This window comes from Lynx rufus, unplaced genomic scaffold, assembly GCF_022079265.1.
Source record: "Lynx rufus isolate CCGP_SWC_20201006 ecotype Redwood Valley unplaced genomic scaffold, mLynRuf1.p SCAF_4, whole genome shotgun sequence".
Classification (NCBI taxonomy): domain Eukaryota; kingdom Metazoa; phylum Chordata; class Mammalia; order Carnivora; family Felidae; genus Lynx; species Lynx rufus.
In genome coordinates this window covers 58,951,124-58,969,382 of record NW_025814856.1, presented here as the reverse complement: position 1 = coordinate 58,969,382, position 18,259 = coordinate 58,951,124, and the positions used below count along the sequence as shown (strand labels likewise).

The following is an 18,259-nucleotide window of genomic DNA, read 5'->3' as shown; positions in this document are numbered from 1 at the left end:
CACAAGAACAGATGCTCAGATCAATGGAACAGAATAGAGAACCCAGAAATGGACCCACAAACGTATGGCCAACTAATCTTTGACAAAGCAGGAAAGAATATCCAATGGAATAAAAACAGTCTCTTTAACAAGCAGTGCTGGGAAAACTGGACAGCAACATGCAGAAAAATGAACCTGGACCACTTTCTTACACCAGACACAAAACTAAACTCAAAATGGATGAAAGACCTAAACATAAGATAGGAAGCCATCAAAATCCTAGAGAAACAAGCAGGCAAAAATCTCTTCGATCTTGGCCACAGTAACTTCTTACTCAACAAGTGTCAGAAGGCAAGGGAAACAAAAGCAAAAATGAACCACTGGGACCTCATCAAAATCAAAAGCTTCTGCACAGTGAAGGAAACAATCAGCAAAACGAGAAGGCCACCGACAGAATGGGAGAACATATTTGCAAATGACATATCAGATAAGGGGTCAGTATCCAAAATCTATAAAGAACTTATCCAACTCAACACCCAAAAAACAAGTAGTCCAGTAAAGAAATGAGCAAAAGACATGAATAGACACTTCTCCAAAGAAGACATCCAGATGGCCAACACATGAAAAAATGCTCAACTTCACTCATCATCAGGGAAATACAAATCAAAACCACAATGAGATACCACCTCACTCCTGTCAGAATAGCTAACATTAACAACTCAGGCAACAACAGATGTTGGTGAGATGTGGAGAAAGAGAATCTCTTTTGCATTGTTGGCGGGAATGCAACCTGGTGTAGCCCCTCTGGAAAACAGTATGGAGGTTCCTCAAAAAACTAAAAATAGAACTACTCTATGACCCAGCAATGGCACTAGGTATTTATCCAAGGGATACAGGTGTGCTGTTTCGAAGGGACACATGCACCCCCATGTTTAGAGCAGCACTATCAACAACAGCCAAAGTATGGAAAGAGCCCAAATGTCCATCGATGGATGAATGGATAAAGAAGATGTGATATATATATACAATGAAGTATTACTCAGCAATCAAAAAGAATGAAATTTTGCCACTTGCAACTACATGGACGCAACTGGAGGGTATTATGCTAAGTGAAATTAGTCAGTCAGAGAAAGACAAATATCATATGACTTCACTCAGATGAGGACTTTAAGAGACAAAACAGATGAACATAAGGGAAGGGAAACAAAAATAATATAAAAACAGGGAGTAGTACAAAACATAAGAGACTCATAAATATGGAGAAGAAACAGAGCGTTACAGGAGGGGTTGTGGGAGGGGGATGGGCTAAATGGGTAAGGAGCACAAAGGAATCTACTCCTGAAATCATTGTTGCACTATATGCTAACTAATTTGGATGTAAAATTTAAAAAAAAATAAATAAATAAAATTTAAAAATTTTTAAAAAAATAGAAGGCCGTAAAAGCTGTATGACTGTTAAAGAAATGGAATCACTGGTCAAATACATATATGTATAGAAAATTCTAGGCCTTGGGGTGCCTAGGTGGCTCAGTTGGTTAAGCGCCCAACTTCGGCTCAGGTCATGATCTCACAGTTCATGAGTTCGAGCACCATATCGGGCTCTGTGCTGACAGCTCAGAGCCTGGAGCCTGCTTCGGATTCTGTGTCTCCCTCTCTCTGCCCTTCCCCAATTCACGCTCTCTTTCTCAAAAATAAACATTAGGGGCGCCTGGGTGGCGCAGTCGGTTAAGCGTCCGACTTCATCCAGGTCACGATCTCACGGTCTGTGAGTTCGAGCCCCGCGTCAGGCTCTGGGCTGATGGCTCGGAGCCTGGAGCCTGTTTCCGATTCTGTGTCTCCCTCTCTCTCTGCCCCTCCCCCGTTCATGCTCTGTCTCTGTCTGTCCCAAAAATGAATAAAAACGTTGAAAAAAAAATAAATAAATAAACATTAAAAAAATTTTTTACAGAAAATTCTAGGCCCAGGTGGTTACATCAGTGAATTCTATCAGACGAAGAACCAATTCTAATATTATAAAAATGCTTCCAGAGAATAGAGAAAGAGGTAATATACTCCAAACTGTTTTCATGAGCCAGAACAACCTTGCTACCCAAATCTGAAAAGCTCAATATATGAAAGGAAAAGTATAAGCCAATATGATTCATGAATATAAATGTAAAAATTCTAAATAACCAAATCTAACAATATACAAAAAGAACCATTACCAAGCTGGGTTTATACCAGGAATACAGAGTTGACTGAATGTTAGAAAACTGATGTAATTCAACACATAAACAGATTAAAGAAAAAAAGTTTTGATCCATAGCTACAAAAGAAAGTGTTACAACCAAACATCCACTCATGATTTTTTTTTCAAATTTTTTTTTTCAACGTTTTTTTTTAATTTATTTTTGGGACAGAGAGAGACAGAGCATGAATTGGGGAGGGGCAGAGAGAGAGGGAGACACAGAATCGGAAACAGGCTCCAGGCTCCGAGCCATCTGCCCAGAGCCTGACGCGGGGCTCGAACTCACGGACCGCGAGATCGTGACCTGGCTGAAGTCGGACGCTTAACCGACTGCGCCACCCAGGCGCCCCATCCACTCATGATTTTTAAAAAACAAAAAAGAAATAACCAAACAACCCTTGGCAAACAAGAAAAAGAAGTTCTTTCACTCAATTAATAATATCTAACAAAATCCTGCAGAAAACATTAGTCTTTAATGATGAAACACTGAAAACTTTCAATACTGAGAACAAGACAAGAATGCCACTTGTCATTTCTTGGAGGTCCTTGCTAGGGCACTTATGCAAAAAAAGAAATAAAAAGGAAAAGAGCAGATATAGGGGCGTCTAGGTGGCTCAGTCGGTTAAACGTCCAACTTTGGCTCAGGTCATGATTTCACAGTTCCTGAGTTCGAGCCTCGTGTCGGGCTCTGTGCTGACAGCTAGGAGTCTGGAGCCCGCTTCAGATTCTGTGTCTCCCTCTATCTCGGCCCCTCCCCTGCTTTTGCTCACTCTCTCTCTCTCTGTCTCTCTCAAAAATAAACATTAAAAGTGTTTTTTAATTAAAAAAAAAAGAGCAGATATATTCATGGATCAGAGGACTGAATATTGAAAAAAAATTACTGATTGATTTATATATCTAATGCAACTCTAACAGAAATCTTAACTGGGGTTGATTTGTTTATTTTCTTACTTATTTTTTGACTTTGTTGATTCTCCCCATATCGTTTACATTTTTAGCTCAAAATAATCATGACTATATCAGTATATAAAACATAAACGTATCATTTAGGTTAAAACTCTAAACTATAGTATGTAAAAGAAATGTTGACATCCAAATATCATCAGTTTAAATTGGAACTGTTGCCACCCAATATAGTCCATGGACTATTCACACTGTTTGCAGATTTTATATTGTTTGTTTTTCAAAACAACAAGATCTTTATTGCTGTTTCTGATTGTAAGATATATTCAATTTTTACACTTGACCTTAGCCAAAAGGCCGAGAAGTGATGAGATATATATTGAATTTTTATTGAAACTATTCAAATGCCCAAATGTAGAAGATATCTAATGCCCCAGAAGTCAGGTATACCTGCTTCCAGATTTTGTTCTATGCATAATTACACCTACTTATATGTTTTCTTAGGGTATTTTTCATGCACAGTGAAAACTACCAAACGTCAACAGCTCAACTACCTGCTGTACTTATTATAATCTGAGAGAGAACCAAAAGAAAAAAAAGTTAAACTGGTAGAATTTTCCCATACACTTCACCTGTGCTAATTTATGAGCGTGTTCACCCACTTAATGCTTATAAAATAAAAACTTACTGTATTATATACTCCTTCAATAGTTTCTGGCCCTTCGGTGGATTTAGCCACTACTTTCAGCTTTCCAGGTGACCCTTTCTCCAACTGTTGAACCTGGTAAGGATAAAACACGTAATGATTCTGTGTAAACGTGACAGAAAATAAATGGGTCATAGGGTGCACACACGTGTGTGTATGTGTGTGTGCGTTTAGGTTTTTGGACCAGGTAAAGACAGGGAGAGAAAGGACTGTCACAAAATACAGTTTGGAGGTAAGACTACATTAATGGACTAGTTGGTGGTAACAAAAGGAGTGAGGGATGCTTTGTAGGTGCTGGCTATATAAATCGCATAGACTATAGCGCCACTTACTGACTACCGAGATAGGCCCGAAAGATGAGCTGGGGAATACATTTAGGAAGAAAATCAAGAATTTCATTTTTGTCTTAATAAATTTGAAATGCTTATGAGGGATTCAAGCGGAGATATCCCACAGCCAAATGGATAAATGGGTGTGGAGTTCAGGAGAGAGGCCTGAGCAGGATATATAAATCTGAGAGCCATTATACCATCAAGACAATAAAGTACGGACCTAACGAGGACCGCCCAGGTGAAATGAGCAGAGAAGAGAAGAGGGAGCAGGTGCTCTGACATTTACAGGTCAAGGAGATGTGGAACCCCAGGTTGTGGGACCAGAAAGGTCAAGAAAGGAGAATGTTTTGGGGGCCTGGGTGGCCCAGTCGGTTAAGCATCTGACTTTGGCTCAGGTCATGATCTCGTGGTTCGTGGGTTCGAGCCCCGTGTCAGGCTCTGTGCTGACAGCTCAGAGCCTGGAGCCTGCTTCAGATGCTGTGTCTCCCCTTCTCTCTGCTCCTCCCCAACTCATGCTTTCTCTGTCTCTCAAAAATGAATGTTAAAAAAAATTTAAAAAGAAAAAGGAGAATATTTCAAACAGAAGGCATGTCAATTTCACAAATGCTACCCAGAAGCCTATCACATAAGGACAGAGATATGACCATTGGCTTTGACGGCATGGAGTGTGCCACAGACCCCAACACGCAATTTCAAAGCAGTTAGCAAGGATAGAAGCAGCTGAGAGTTGGCTGAACTGGAAAATGGAGGCAAGAAACCAGAAGTCTCCTTATAAACAGGAAAAGAAACATGGGGACCCAGCCAGAAGAGCAGAGAGGAGCAGGGAAGGCTCATTTGTTTAAAGAGCAGATGGGGCGCCTGGGTGGCGCAGTCGGTTAAGCGTCCGACTTCAGCCAGGTCACGATCTCGCGGTCCGTGAGTTCGAGCCCCGCGTCAGGCTCTGGGCTGATGGCTCAGAGCCTGGAGCCTGTTTCCGATTCTGTGTCTCCCTCTCTCTCTGCCCCTCCCCCGTTCATGCTCTGTCTCTCTCTGTCCCAAAAATAAATAAACATTGAAAAAAAAAATTAAAAAAAAAAAATAAAGAGCAGAGACACTGGTGGGAAACACAGGGGGTGGCGGGGGGGACAGCTAACTGAAGATGGGGCATCCCTGGGAAAGTGAGAGAAGGTGAGAAAATACGCAAGGGCCTGAGAGGAACAAGGACACCTTCCTGTATGGGGGCGAGGATGGGGGGAGGACTGTGGGACGCGTGGAGGTCAGTTCTGTAGACCAGGAGGTGGGAACACTAACTTTAAGGTGTCTTACTGAGTACAGACTAATTTATTTCATGAAATGAATTAAGGACCGGTAGAATAAAATAACTGAAGAGAGAGTAAAAAACTAAAAATAAAAGGAATTTCCGAATGCCTTTCAGACTTACCATCACAGGTATGAATTTTCTTAAGAACTTAACACCATGTTGTTCCATGTAGGAGCCCACTCTCTCTGCCATTTCTTGATCAAAGCCCCGAAGAAGGACTGAGCGCACCATAACCGTGACATCTAAGCCAAGGCCAGTAAGAACTCCTGCACATTCCAGAGCAACATAAGACGCGCCCACTACTAATGTTTTGCCAGGGCAATAAGGTAGAGAAAAAAGGTCGTCACTGAAAAATAAAAACAAGAGGAATGCCCAGGCAATAAAAATGAAACGAATTATAGGGGCACCTGGGTGGCTCAGTCGGTTGGGCGTCCGACTACAGCTCAGGTCGTGATCTCATAGTTCGTGGGTTCGAGCCTCGCGTCAGGCTCTGTGCTGACAGCTCGGAACCTGGAGCCTGCTTCGGATTCTGTGTCTCCGTCTCTCTCTGCCCCTCCCCTACTTGCGCTCTGTCTCTCAAAAATAAATAAATCTAAAAAAAACCATTTTTTTAAATGAAACGAATTATTTAGGTTCCAATGTGTAGAGGTCTGGCTGCATTGCAGCGTGGTGTTTGAAGGAAGAAACATGAACAGAATCAGCCTTTTGGAGTTTATAATAGTGTCCACAGTAGTTCTTTCAAAATCAAATTAGTGGATCACAAGTGAAGGTATTTTAAAAATGAAACAGAACAGAAAACATTAGACAACATTATACGTGATAAGAAACATGGTTTGAGTTTGAGTGTGTGTTTGTGTGTGTAAATCTGAACAGTACAACAAAAAATGCATTTCTTAATGTGCATCTGCTCAAAAAAGTTTGAAAGTCATTGTATCATAATGTGTTATACAATGTCCTCTTTATGACCATCCAGGGATAGTTACTGTGAAATCTCAGTATTAAGAACAGCCACGCTTCTCCTGATCCACTGGTTCATTATCATATAGACACTAAACCCTAAAGCTATTTGCATTCCCTTCCTTGCTTCGGCCTCCACGAAATTCCCAGACCTCGATGAGCAATCACCTAGAATCATACAGCCTGTATTTGTCCCACAGTTTGGACTTATTATTCACCTAGCATTATTTTCTCTTGGCTTCGTGATGTTAACCACTTAGCTTCTTGTGTTATACTTTTCATGTGTCATCAATTCAAATCTTCTGTGAAACGATATCAGAGACTAAACAAATTGGAAACATAAACGTAACGCAACTTCCAGTTACAACTGCCTATTTAATCTTACCTAGTAATGCAGTACTCTTTATCTCCTTGGATTCCTAAATACCGTGGCCTTTCGCCTGTTGCTATGACAAATTTTGCAGCCGTGTAGGAAGTTTCCTGTCCTTTTCTATTGGTTGCCTGGAAGAGAGGAAAGTAAATTTCACCTTTTTCCACACACACTATAGAGTATGAGACACTCTGGACAACCAGTTACGACCCTTACAGACCTTCCCATCCAACAGGAGCGGACGGGTAAAACTAATAATGCAGGGCGATGAACACCAACACAGAAAAGAGAAGTCTTTACAAAACATCAACCAGAAGAGCCCAGTGGAAGTAGGCTGCAAAGCCAGCCAAGGACGCTTCAAAGGTGGTGATATTTCAAGTGGAGACAAGAAAGTGAAATGATCTGGGAAGAATGGAAATCCACAGAGAGAACAGGGCATATAAAAAGCCCACAGGCCTGAAAGCGGCTGGTGTCTGGGAAACAGCAAGTGGCCAGAAAGTGGCAGGAAAGGCGGGTTTGTGTCACGGCGAAGGGAAATAGATTAGTGCCAAATGTGAACACATTTATATGCCATTCTAAAGATTTTGGCTATGGGGGTGCCTGGGTGGCTCACTTGGTTGAGTGTCAGACTTCATCTCAGGTCATGATCTCACGGTTCGTGGGTTCCAGCCCTGCGTCGGGCTCTGTGCTAACAACTCAAAGCCTGGAGCCTGCTTCGGATTCCGTGTCTCCCCCTCTCTCCGCCCCTCCCCTGTTCGTGCCCTATCTCTCAAAAATGAATAGACATTAAATATATATATATTTAAAGATTTCGGCTTTGGGGAACCAGCGAAGGTTATTCATTGTTGGCATATTTTCAATTACATAATTCATAAATACATTTTCATCAAAAAAATTCAAAAACCAATGAAGGTGTTTAAACAAGAAGGTGGTTTAAATAGTGGGATGGAGGCCGGGCCGCCTGGAGACAGCCACCTGCTCAGGTGGGTCCGGAAAGAGACAGACAAGCGCAGGCTGTGGGGGTGGAGGGACAGAAACCTGAAATTAACTGAGCAGACACCGATTATCAGTAAATGAGGAAGCATGCAAGAGGCAGCTACGGTTGTGAACGACAGGCTTCTATTCAACCAAATGTGCTGGGCATGTCACAATCTGAGAAATGAAACTACCCGACCCATATTTCTGTTATGTTTCATGTGACTGATGGAATTCAAATTGGACAGCGTGTGGGTTCAAAAGGGGCGGCTTTGAGTGGACCGCCTCATACCTTTCCAGAGATAACGAAGGACTACAAAATAACCTCAGATCCCACCAAGAACACTGCACACTGGGCTATGAAAGCAGAGTTCAAAAGAAAACTAGGTGTTGAGGGTTATATGGTCTTTTATAACTCCAATTTAAAATTTTTGTGTTAGGGGCGCCTGGGTGGCGCAGTCGGTTAAGCGTCCGACTTCAGCCAGGTCACGATCTCACGGTCCGTGAGTTCGAGCCCCGCGTCGGGCTCTGGGCTGATGGCTCAGAGCCTGGAGCCCGTTTCCGTTTCTGTGTCTCCCTCTCTCTCTGCCCCTCCCCCGTTCATGCTCTGTCTCTCTCTGTCCCAAAAATAAATAAACGTTGAAAAAAAAATTTAAAAAAAAAAAAAATAAAATAAAATAAAATTTTTGTGTTCATCAAAATGATCTCATTTTCCTTACGTGCCGATCTTACAATACGTAAACATTACAAAATTATAAAATATGCTCATTTTCGTGCTACTTTTATTAATGCTTTTATGAATAATATATTGGAGTCCTGGTTAAGGTTTCATTTTATTCTTACTTTTTTAATCATTATATTTTTACTGAAGTACCATTGACACACAATGTCACATTAGTTTCAGGTGTACAACACAGCAATTCCACAAGTCCATGGGTTACACTGTGCTCACCACCAGTGTCGCTGCCATCGGTCCCCATACAACACCACACTATTCTATTCTATTCTCCAGGCTGTACCTTTTATCCCTGTGACTTACTTATTCCATTTTTCCCATCCCCCCCCCACCCAAGGTTTCATTGTAAAAAAGAATTACGTTGCTAAAATTTTTAGTTTTGGTCTTTTAAACTTTGAACTACCTAGTCTAGACGTTTTCTTTTAAGATAGTAATAAAATCAAAAGGCAAATAATAACCTCAAATTAAGGGCTCTCTCGAAAGGCAATTCCTTCAATTCGGCAGGGCGTGTGGAATCAACGACACTGGGGAAGAAGCGAGTGCACTCAAGGCTGTGTGTGTGCATACATCAGCGACAGCCCTTAACATGCAACGTGGAGTTTTTAGATCAAGGCAAGTTCCAGCAACAGTAAAGAAAAGCAATGAACAAACAGTACCTTTATTCTATGATGTTCAACAAATTCTCCATAGGAATTGACATAGTCCACAGACTTTTCCCTCAAGGACAACCTGTGGCCCCAGTTTAGAGAGCTGATGTGGTTCTGAATTGCTTCTGTCATGGTCTCCCAGTTGTGTTTCACTGAAAATAAATAATCAGAGTGAAGGCATAAAATGGATTCTATTTTTATTTTTATTTATTTTTTCAATTTACATTCAAGTTAGTTAGCATATAGTGCACCAATGATTTCAGGAGTAGATTCCTTAAGGCCCCTTCCCCATTTAGCCCACCCCCCCCCACAACCCCTCCAGCAACCCTCTGCCTGTTCTCCATATTTAAGAATCTCTTATGTTTTGTCCCCCTCCCTCCTGTTTTTATATTATTTTGCTTCCCATCCCTTGTGCTCATCTGTTCTGTGTCTTAAAGCCCTCTTATGAGTGAAGTCATATGATATTTGTCTTTCTCTGACTAATTTCACTCAGCATAATACCCTCCAGTTCCATCCACGTAGTCGCAAATGGCAAGATTTCATTCTTTTTGATTGCCGAGTAATACTCCATTGTATATATATAAAGTGGATTTTATTTTATTTTATTTTTATTTATTTATTTGTTTTGGATTTTATTTTTAATGCTCAATCATATACAACAACATGGAAGCCATACTGTGTACTGCTTTAAGAATCAAGAAGTATGAGAATGCAAACTGGTGCGGTCACTCTGGAAAACAGTATGGAGGTTCCTCAAAAAACGAAAAATAGAACTACCCTACAACCCAGCAATTGCACGACTAGGCATTTATCCACGGGATGCAGGTGTGCTGTTTCGAAGGGACACATGCAGCCCAGTGTTTATAGAAGCACTATCACCAATGGCCAGAGTATGGAAAGAGCCCAAGTGTCCATCAACGGATGAATGGATAAAGAAGACGTGGTGTATATACATACAAAACAGATGAACATAAGGGAAGGGAAGCAAAAATAATATAAAAACAGGGAGGGGGACAAAACATAAGAGACTTTTAAATATGGAGAACAAACAGGGTTACTGGAGGGGGTATGGGCTAAATGGGTCAGGGGCATTAAGGAATCTACTCCTGAAATCATTGTTGCACTAGATGCTAACTTGGATGTAAATTAAAAACTAAATAAATTATTTAAAAAAAAAACAATCAAGAAGTAAACGCAAGGGATGCCTAGGTGGCTCAGTTGGTTAAGTGTCCGACTTTGGCTCAGGTCATGATCTCGCGGTTCGTGAGTTCGAGCCCCGCATCGGGCTCTGTGCTGACAGCTCAGAGCCTGGAGCCTGTTTCGGATTCTGTGTCTCCCCCTCTCTCTGCTCCCTCCCCTGCTCACACTCTCTCTGTCTGTCTCTCAATAATAAATAAACATTAAAAAAAATTTATAAAAAAAAAAGAAAAGAAGGGAACACAAGACTTCAATCTTTTTCAGGCCAGTTACAATTTATACTTCTTTCTCTTTAATATTACAAAACATAAGCAAAACGTCTGAAAAGAAGAAAAACATCCATGGAGAGGAGAATGGGGAAACCAGTCCAAAACATCACAAGGCAGGAAGATTATCATTCAGGAGCACCCCATGGCCACTCTTGCACTCCAGGAGGCCTGGTGCACACGGCACCCTGGATGTGAAGAGAAGCGGGTCTCAGGTCAGCGAGCACCACACATCCTCCTGACCAGCCCAGCCTGGGCCCCTCCCTTTCAGTTCACCTGGAGGTGGTTTTATGAGAGCCAAGACCCTACGCTGCTTTATAATTGGTGTGGTTAGTGCTCACCACTGCCCACCATGGGTATCACAACGTTTGCTCATTTCCTATTGGACGTGGAGCAGGAGCTGTTGGAATCGGAATTTCTCGTCATCCTGGATCTTCTAGACGGGATTTATTTCCTGGTGTTCATCCACCTCGTCTGCTGATGCTGGTTCCCAAAGGAGAAGCCAGTCTCCGTGCAGCACCATGCTTATAATACACAGAGGCCAGCCCGGGGCTCCCATCAAACTGGAAGAGATTTCCGAAGGCAAACCCAGTCCGCTGGGTTCATCCTCAGGTCCCGTCTGGTGACTCACCCTACCCAACACTCTCAAGAAAGGCCTCAGTACTCATCAGGAATGTACCCAGTGAGTTCATGGCCTGGATATCATATCTTTCCCTCTAGGATGTCAATATGCAGCAAAGTCTCCTAAGATCTTGCAATCCAGAGGGTCACTGTGGTCGCTAAGTTACCCGACCCCCACACCCTGAGCCCAGAAGGTAATGACCCAGCAGTGATGAGCCTCTCCACAGTGGCACATGTCCTCATATCCTAAGATCCCTCCTCCCCTCTAAGCTGGAAAAGTTATGCTTGTAACCCTTCAAGAACCCCCTATCCCAAGGACCTTCTCAGTCCAGGATCCCCTGGGAAATCAGGCTGAAACATAAAAATTCTTGGACCTGCCACAAACCTATGGAGCCAAGACAAGCTCCCCGAGGAGATTCTGATGTGGCAAATCCAGGGACTGGCACTTTGGAACCACCTGCTCTACTGTTTTATCCACCTGTTTAGCTTTGTAATAGTATCACCATTTTAACTATTGATGGGAAAAATTACTCTCCACACTTTTCAAAGGCTGCGCAGCTATCCTCACACATTCACTTTCAATACAAACTTTAGAATAATCTGTCAAGTTCCAAAAAAAAAAAAAATTTGTTGAGACATTTATAATTTTGAGATAATGGCTTTACAATATTGAGACATCCCATTTTGTCCATTCCTAGTAAACTTATCCAACTTATTCTACCATTTTGTTGCAATTTTCATTAAATATGTAATTTCTTATTGTTGATGTGATGAATCTATTGATTTTTGCACATATACCTTATAAGCCACTGAGTGAACTCTTTTTTTTCACATGTGGTAGATTTTTGTTTAAAAGGAAATACGATTACAAAATATTATGAACTCAAAGTCCTCTAAGATTACACTTATAGCTCCTACCAGTCCCATGTTTCAAGTCTGAGAAATTCTGATATGGTATTCCGTTTTTTTTTAAGTTTAATTTAAATTCTGGTTAGTTAACCTACAGTGTAATATTAGTTTCATGTGTACAATTTAGTGATTCAACAGTTCCATACAACTCTTATTAGTTCTAACATTTTTTAGTTCGATCTCTCACATATTCTAGGTATCTCGTATACGATCGTGTATATAACTGCGGATATACATACATGACAGGTTTACACTCTTTTTCTTCCTCTTTCTCAAGTATGTACTTTTTCTTTCCTGTTCTTCCTTTTTGTGCACTGGCCAGAAGCCCCAGAACAATGCAGACATTAGTAGTGGAAGTGGGCTGCCCTAATTATTGACTTTAATGTAAATGCCTCAAGCTCTTCTCCACCAAATATTTATTTTAATTTTTTAATTTATTTATTTTGAGACAGAGAGAGAGAAACCCAAGCAGGCTCCGTGCTGCACTGTCAGTGCAGAGACTGAAGTGAGGCTCGATCCCATGAACTTTGAGATCATGACCTGAGCCAAAATCAAGAGTTGGATGCTTAACCAACTTAGCCACCCAGGTGCCCCTCCATCAAATATTTACATCTGACTTTTCTTCATCATGTAAAAGAAGTGTCCATTTCTTTGCTCAGTTTAATGACAGGCATTTATTTATTTTTTTTTTTTAGGCCATAACAGAGCTGGAATCCAGGTCATCATGTGGGTTGTAGCATCCCTACTATGGTTTCCTAATGACTCACTCTTGTGTCTCCAGAACGAACCCTCAGAAGTCACAGTGTATCCCTTTAGTCACTGCTGGAGAGGATTTGCTAATGTTTTTTCTAGAAATTTGGTACCTCTGTGGCCTATAGCTTTCTATTTTTACACTATCTTTTTGTATCACTGTTATGTCAGTTTCAAAAAAAAAAAAGTGAACCCTTCTATTTTTTCCTAAGCTCAAGAATAGTTTGAATACAGAAAAAATGTTCCTTGAAGAGTTGAGGAAATTTACATGTGAATCTGCGGTCTCTTGAAGAATGAATTGTCCTCAGGCAATGTTTTCTCTGATAATTCAAGTCAATTCTGGTCATCTATATTTTCTTAGAATATACTCCCTTTCATCGAGATATTTAATATGCTTAACACTAATTCAATTTGTTTTCTCTCTTCACCAAAAATTCAACTTGTTTTCTCTCTTCTCTTCCTGTAGTTGTATTTCTTTTTTCACACCTAATGTTACATAGTTGTATGAATTCTCTCTCCTATTCCCCTGATTGGATTTGCCAAAGGTCTACCTACTCATTTGCATTTTCAAATATATTCTTGGTGTTTTTCATGGATTCTATTTTGGGGAGGGTGTTAACTCATTAATTCCTCAGTTTGTGTGTGTGTGTGTGTGTGTGTGTGTGTGTGTGTTGCCTTGTACAGTCTCCCTATCTGGTATTGCTTTGGTTTTCACTTCCCTGATATATCTTTTCCCACCCATTTACAAATTTCCCACAAATTTTAAATTGGAAAATTTAAATTTGCCATTTAAAAATTTTAAATTCCTATATTCTCAACAATTATCTTTTTGTTTTAGCTGTGTGTCCTGCAAAAGCACATGGATGAGTTCTGACTATGCAACTTGAGACGCTGACTCATTTAGCTTTATTCTAATATGTAGAAGACTGCCCTTGTGTCTGCCATCTTGCTTTCTGGGTTGTTTTTTGTCTGTTTTAAATGAGTTTCATGCTGTTTCTTTGTACATTTTCCTGTTCCCTTTTTCTTGGAAGTTCTATATTCAATTTCTGATCTGGAAATTATGTATACATTTTAAATTTAGTTTAATCCATATTTCTCTGCCAACATCAAGAATGAAAGCATCTAGAACATTCTCCCAGACCAAGATTTCAGCATGTTTTCATTTCCTTTCTCTTACCCCTTAATCTATGACTTGTCTTGGCCATTCCATGGAGCCTATGCCTAAAAACTAAGCTCTAAATTCCATGTGATGGCTGGTTAGGGATTTCTTAGTGTAGCACCTTGAAATTAACTTAGAAACATTCTGTATGTGGAACTTTGAAGAATCTAATACAAGATTTTACTCACTCCAGGAAACTAGGAATATTAAGCCCTTAGATGAGTTCAGGGACATAATCTGGCCCTTCAGGGGGGTAAAGTGGCATAAACATCTGCCCCGCTGTCCCTTCCTGAAAGTGCAGAGTCCCAGCAATGCAGGGCAGTGTGCACGGACAGGGCTGACACACCAAGAAGTTCTCAGCTCATGGGGAACCCTGCCTTGGCGTGTCGCCTGCACACAGCCCTGCCTGGCTGTCCCCATCACAGGCCACCTGCACAGTTCCATCCTTCATGGCCTTTCTCCATCTCAGGGTGTTTGGTGTTTTCTCCCCACTTGGCCATGATTACCCAAGTAACTACCTAACTGCAAATCTAAAATGTACCTAATTCAAACCCTATTCCAACTCATTTGGCCTTTTCTGCAGCATTTCCCTCCACTTCGTTCTTGGCTGAGACTCCCCATGCCTGGAGTCTTGCCCTTAAAAATCTAGGGTCTCCTGGCTTCCGATGACACACCTCTCCTAGTTTTCCTCGTCTTCCTCGCCCACTCCTTATCAGGATCCTGTCTCTGTCTTCTGTTCTTTTCCACCCAGAGGGTTTCCCTGGCCCCTCTCAGCAATTCCTAAGACTTGAACCTCCACCTACAGTGTGGGTGGCAAACCCAGGCCCTGCCCAGACCTCGCTCAAGCACAAACTGTCCCCAGATAGCGAACTCCACCAGGATGTTCCGCAGCGGCCCAATGTGGACAATCCACGCAAGATGCAGAATTCAGGGAGCAGGAAACTTGAAGGTGAAGACGACCCCGTGGCTAAACTATCAAATGCAGACACCTCATCTTATCTACAACCAGTTGGCCCTGGAACTGGACCGAAAGCTCTCCATGGAGCTGAGCATCTGGGGAAATCTGTCCGTGAAGAGTCTGTCCAGCCACAACTCACTGTGCTGAACTCCAACCACACCTGGCCACTAACTCACACTTGCCCATGTTTTCCAGCTCGGCCAATACACTACATTGTCACCCAGTCCCTCTTCCTGGATTCCTTCCTCTCCTTCACCCTCTACCCCACCTGTGACCTGGGGGGCCTGGCAGAATTACCTGCAAGGACACGCTCATGCACACATTTCTTCAGTCAAAATCTCTGGGGAGACAGACAAATCCTTGAAATTTTTTTTAATTCGTATTTGTTATTCTAAAGCGACAAAATCACCGATCCACTCCTAGCCTGTCAATTCCAGGCCTTAAATCCTTGAGATCCACCTCATACTCTCCAGTCCAAATCCAGCCTTTGCCCAGGCCTGGTCCTTTTCTCCTCTGGGTTAGGCAACAGCACCCCACCTCACCTCCATGTCTTTGGACCTGCCCCCCCTCCCCACCTCCAGCCTGCTAAATTCCCTGGTGCCACCAGAGGGATCCAGAATCCAAACTGTGGTTCAGGTTCCTCTCCTACAGACACTCGATGGCTCTCTTACTACCTTTGGAGTCAATCCTCACTCCTTCAGATGGCACTGAAGAGCCTTCACAACTGCTTCTCTGTAACCTCATTTCTGCCAGCATCCCTCCCCCATTCTCCATGCCAGCCATTCACTTATCCGCCAAGTACTCCGTGTTTTCTCACAGCTTGGCAGTTCAGAGCAAGCTGCTCCCTACCTTCAACGACCCGCTTCTCTGTGGCCCTCAAGATGCAGCTCAAGGGTCACCTCCTCCACCTCGGACTCTCAAGGCCACCTTAAGTGCCCCTGAAGGTAATACTCAAAACCTCACCATGAATTACAGTGCATGGAATCGCTTCTCTTCTCTTCTCTTCTCTTCTCTTCTCTTCTCTTCTCTTCTCTTCTCTTCTCTTCCAACAGACTGTGGTCTGCTTAAGGGCAAGGAGCCGTATTTTCTCATATCTGTATCCTCAGAGCCTACCCCATAAGTATTTATCGCACGAATTTGGTTTCCATCTTTCATTAACCAAAGACTATATAACCACTGGTAAAGTAGAAAATGTTATCACAATAATGGATAAAATTCAAACAATGACCCTGGCTGTTCTATTCTCTTTATACCTAAAGGAAATCTGAAAATAGCCATTATTCTCTCTCATGTTCTGCAAAGGGTCTGAGATGGCTGTACCTGTCACAATCCCTCCCTACGCACCAAGGCCCCTGACAGCAGGGCCAGGCTTAAAGCAACCACCCCTGACGCCCCTGTGCCAAAGCGGGGTCCTAACAAGTGTTCATTAAATGAATTTCAGACTCAACTACAGTAATATAAATCACAAGCCTTTCTCTAAGAAACTCATTCTATCAGGGGACCTGGATGGCTCATCAGTTAGGCATCCGACTTCAGCTCGGGTCATGATCTCATGGTTCATGGGTTCGAGCCCCGCATTGGACTCTGTCCTTACAGCTCAGAGCCTGCTTCGGATTCTGTGTCTCGCTCTCTCTGCCCCTCCCCTGCTTATTCTCGCTCTCAAAACTAAACATTAAAAAAAACAAAAAAAACAAACGCATTCTGTCTTCTTTTCTCCCAATCCAAATTTTTATATACTATTACCCACCTTGTTGACCATACTCCCAGCCAAATTTCCTGGAGTCATTTAATGCCTGCCCCAAAAGGGCAGCTTGATGCATCAATTTCTTAGGAACACAGCCCACATTCACACAAGTGCCGCCAAGACCTAAGAAAGAAAAGAACAGTTTTAATGTTTCCTCTGTGTCTGTGTCGGCATGTGTGTGGTTTTACATATGTACAGAGCAGGTGTTGTTGAAACGTGGAAATGACACACTCAGATGGTTATAGGGCCAACCTCACACCCCACAAAAACATACACATGATTGGGGTGCCTGTGTGGCTCAGTTGGTTAAGTGTCCGACTTAGGCTCAGGTCATGATCTCACGACTCATGAGTTCGAGCCCTGCATCGGGCTCTGTGCTGACAGCTCAGAGCCTGAAGCCCGCTTTGGATTCTGTGTCTCCCTCTCTCTCTACCCCTTCCCAGCTCACTCTCTGTCTCTGTCTCTGTCTCTGTCTCTCCTTCAAAAATAAATAAACATTAAAAAAAAAAAAACATGCACATGATTAACTCAAACTTTTTAACTGAGTCTATGAAGGAAACCAGGGATGAGCAAAAATACAAATGTACAGGGGCGCCTGGGTGGCTTAGTTGGTTAAGCATCTGACATCGGCTCGGGTCATGATCTCATGGTCCATGAGTTCGAGCCCCGCATTGGGCTCTGTGCTGACAGCTCAGAGCCTAGATCCTGCTTCAGATTCTGTGTCTCCCTCTCTCTCTGTCCCCCACCCTGCTCGTACCCTGTTTCTCTTTCTCTCTCAAAAAATAAATATCAAAAAAATTTTTAAAAATACAAATATACATATGAATAGTCTTCTGGGGAGAGAATCTAAAACTTTCCTTTGAATCTGACCCCTAAATGGATCAGAGCTGTATTAGATTAATTAGATGGGTACCAGACCGAGGGTTGGAACCCCAGCTTCCAGCCCTTATTCTCTGGAAGTCTGACTCCTTCTCTGAGCTAACATTAGGTCCACTGCAAGCTCCCTGGTGACACTACTCTGAATCTTGAACGGAACAAAACAGGCCATGCGGGAGTGCTCCAGTGCAGGGCACGAATCAGAAAATTCTGTCTTTGATCACAGTCTCTCTTCTGGTCATCCAGAGAAGTAGGACATTTCTGGACAGGAGAGAAAGAGGGAAGAGGGCAGGAGGAGACAGGGAGAAAAAAAAAAGCCAGGTATACACACACATTTTTTAACATCCACGTTACAAGGAAAATCAAGACGGATTAGCTTTACTGTATGAAATTCTAGGCTAAAAATTTTTTTTTTAATTTTTTTTTCAACGTTTATTTATTTTTGGGACAGAGAGAGACAGAGCATGAACGGGGGAGGGGCAGAGAGAGAGGGAGACACAGAATCGGAAACAGGCTCCAGGCTCTGAGCCATCAGCCCAGAGCCTGACGCGGGGCTCGAACTCATGGACCGCGAGATCGTGACCTGGCTGAAGTCGGACGCTTAACCGACTACGCCACCCAGGCGCCCCTCTAGGCTAAAATTTTTG

The 18,259-nt window shown here is 42.4% G+C and overlaps 1 protein-coding gene across 1 annotated transcript in view; it reads right to left on the bottom strand.

Moving 5' to 3' along the window:
• Nucleotides 1–18,259, bottom strand: part of TXNRD3 (thioredoxin reductase 3) — a 77,262-nt gene that overhangs the window by 29,971 nt on the left and 29,032 nt on the right. Inside the window, exons 7-11 of the mRNA XM_047095204.1 lie at nucleotides 16,740–16,859; nucleotides 9,142–9,284; nucleotides 6,790–6,905; nucleotides 5,568–5,793; nucleotides 3,798–3,890 (exon numbers count right to left, since the gene is read on the bottom strand). Of these exons, the coding sequence (XP_046951160.1) occupies nucleotides 3,798–3,890; nucleotides 5,568–5,793; nucleotides 6,790–6,905; nucleotides 9,142–9,284; nucleotides 16,740–16,859 (698 nt within the window). The remainder of the gene's footprint in view (nucleotides 1–3,797; nucleotides 3,891–5,567; nucleotides 5,794–6,789; nucleotides 6,906–9,141; nucleotides 9,285–16,739; nucleotides 16,860–18,259) is intronic.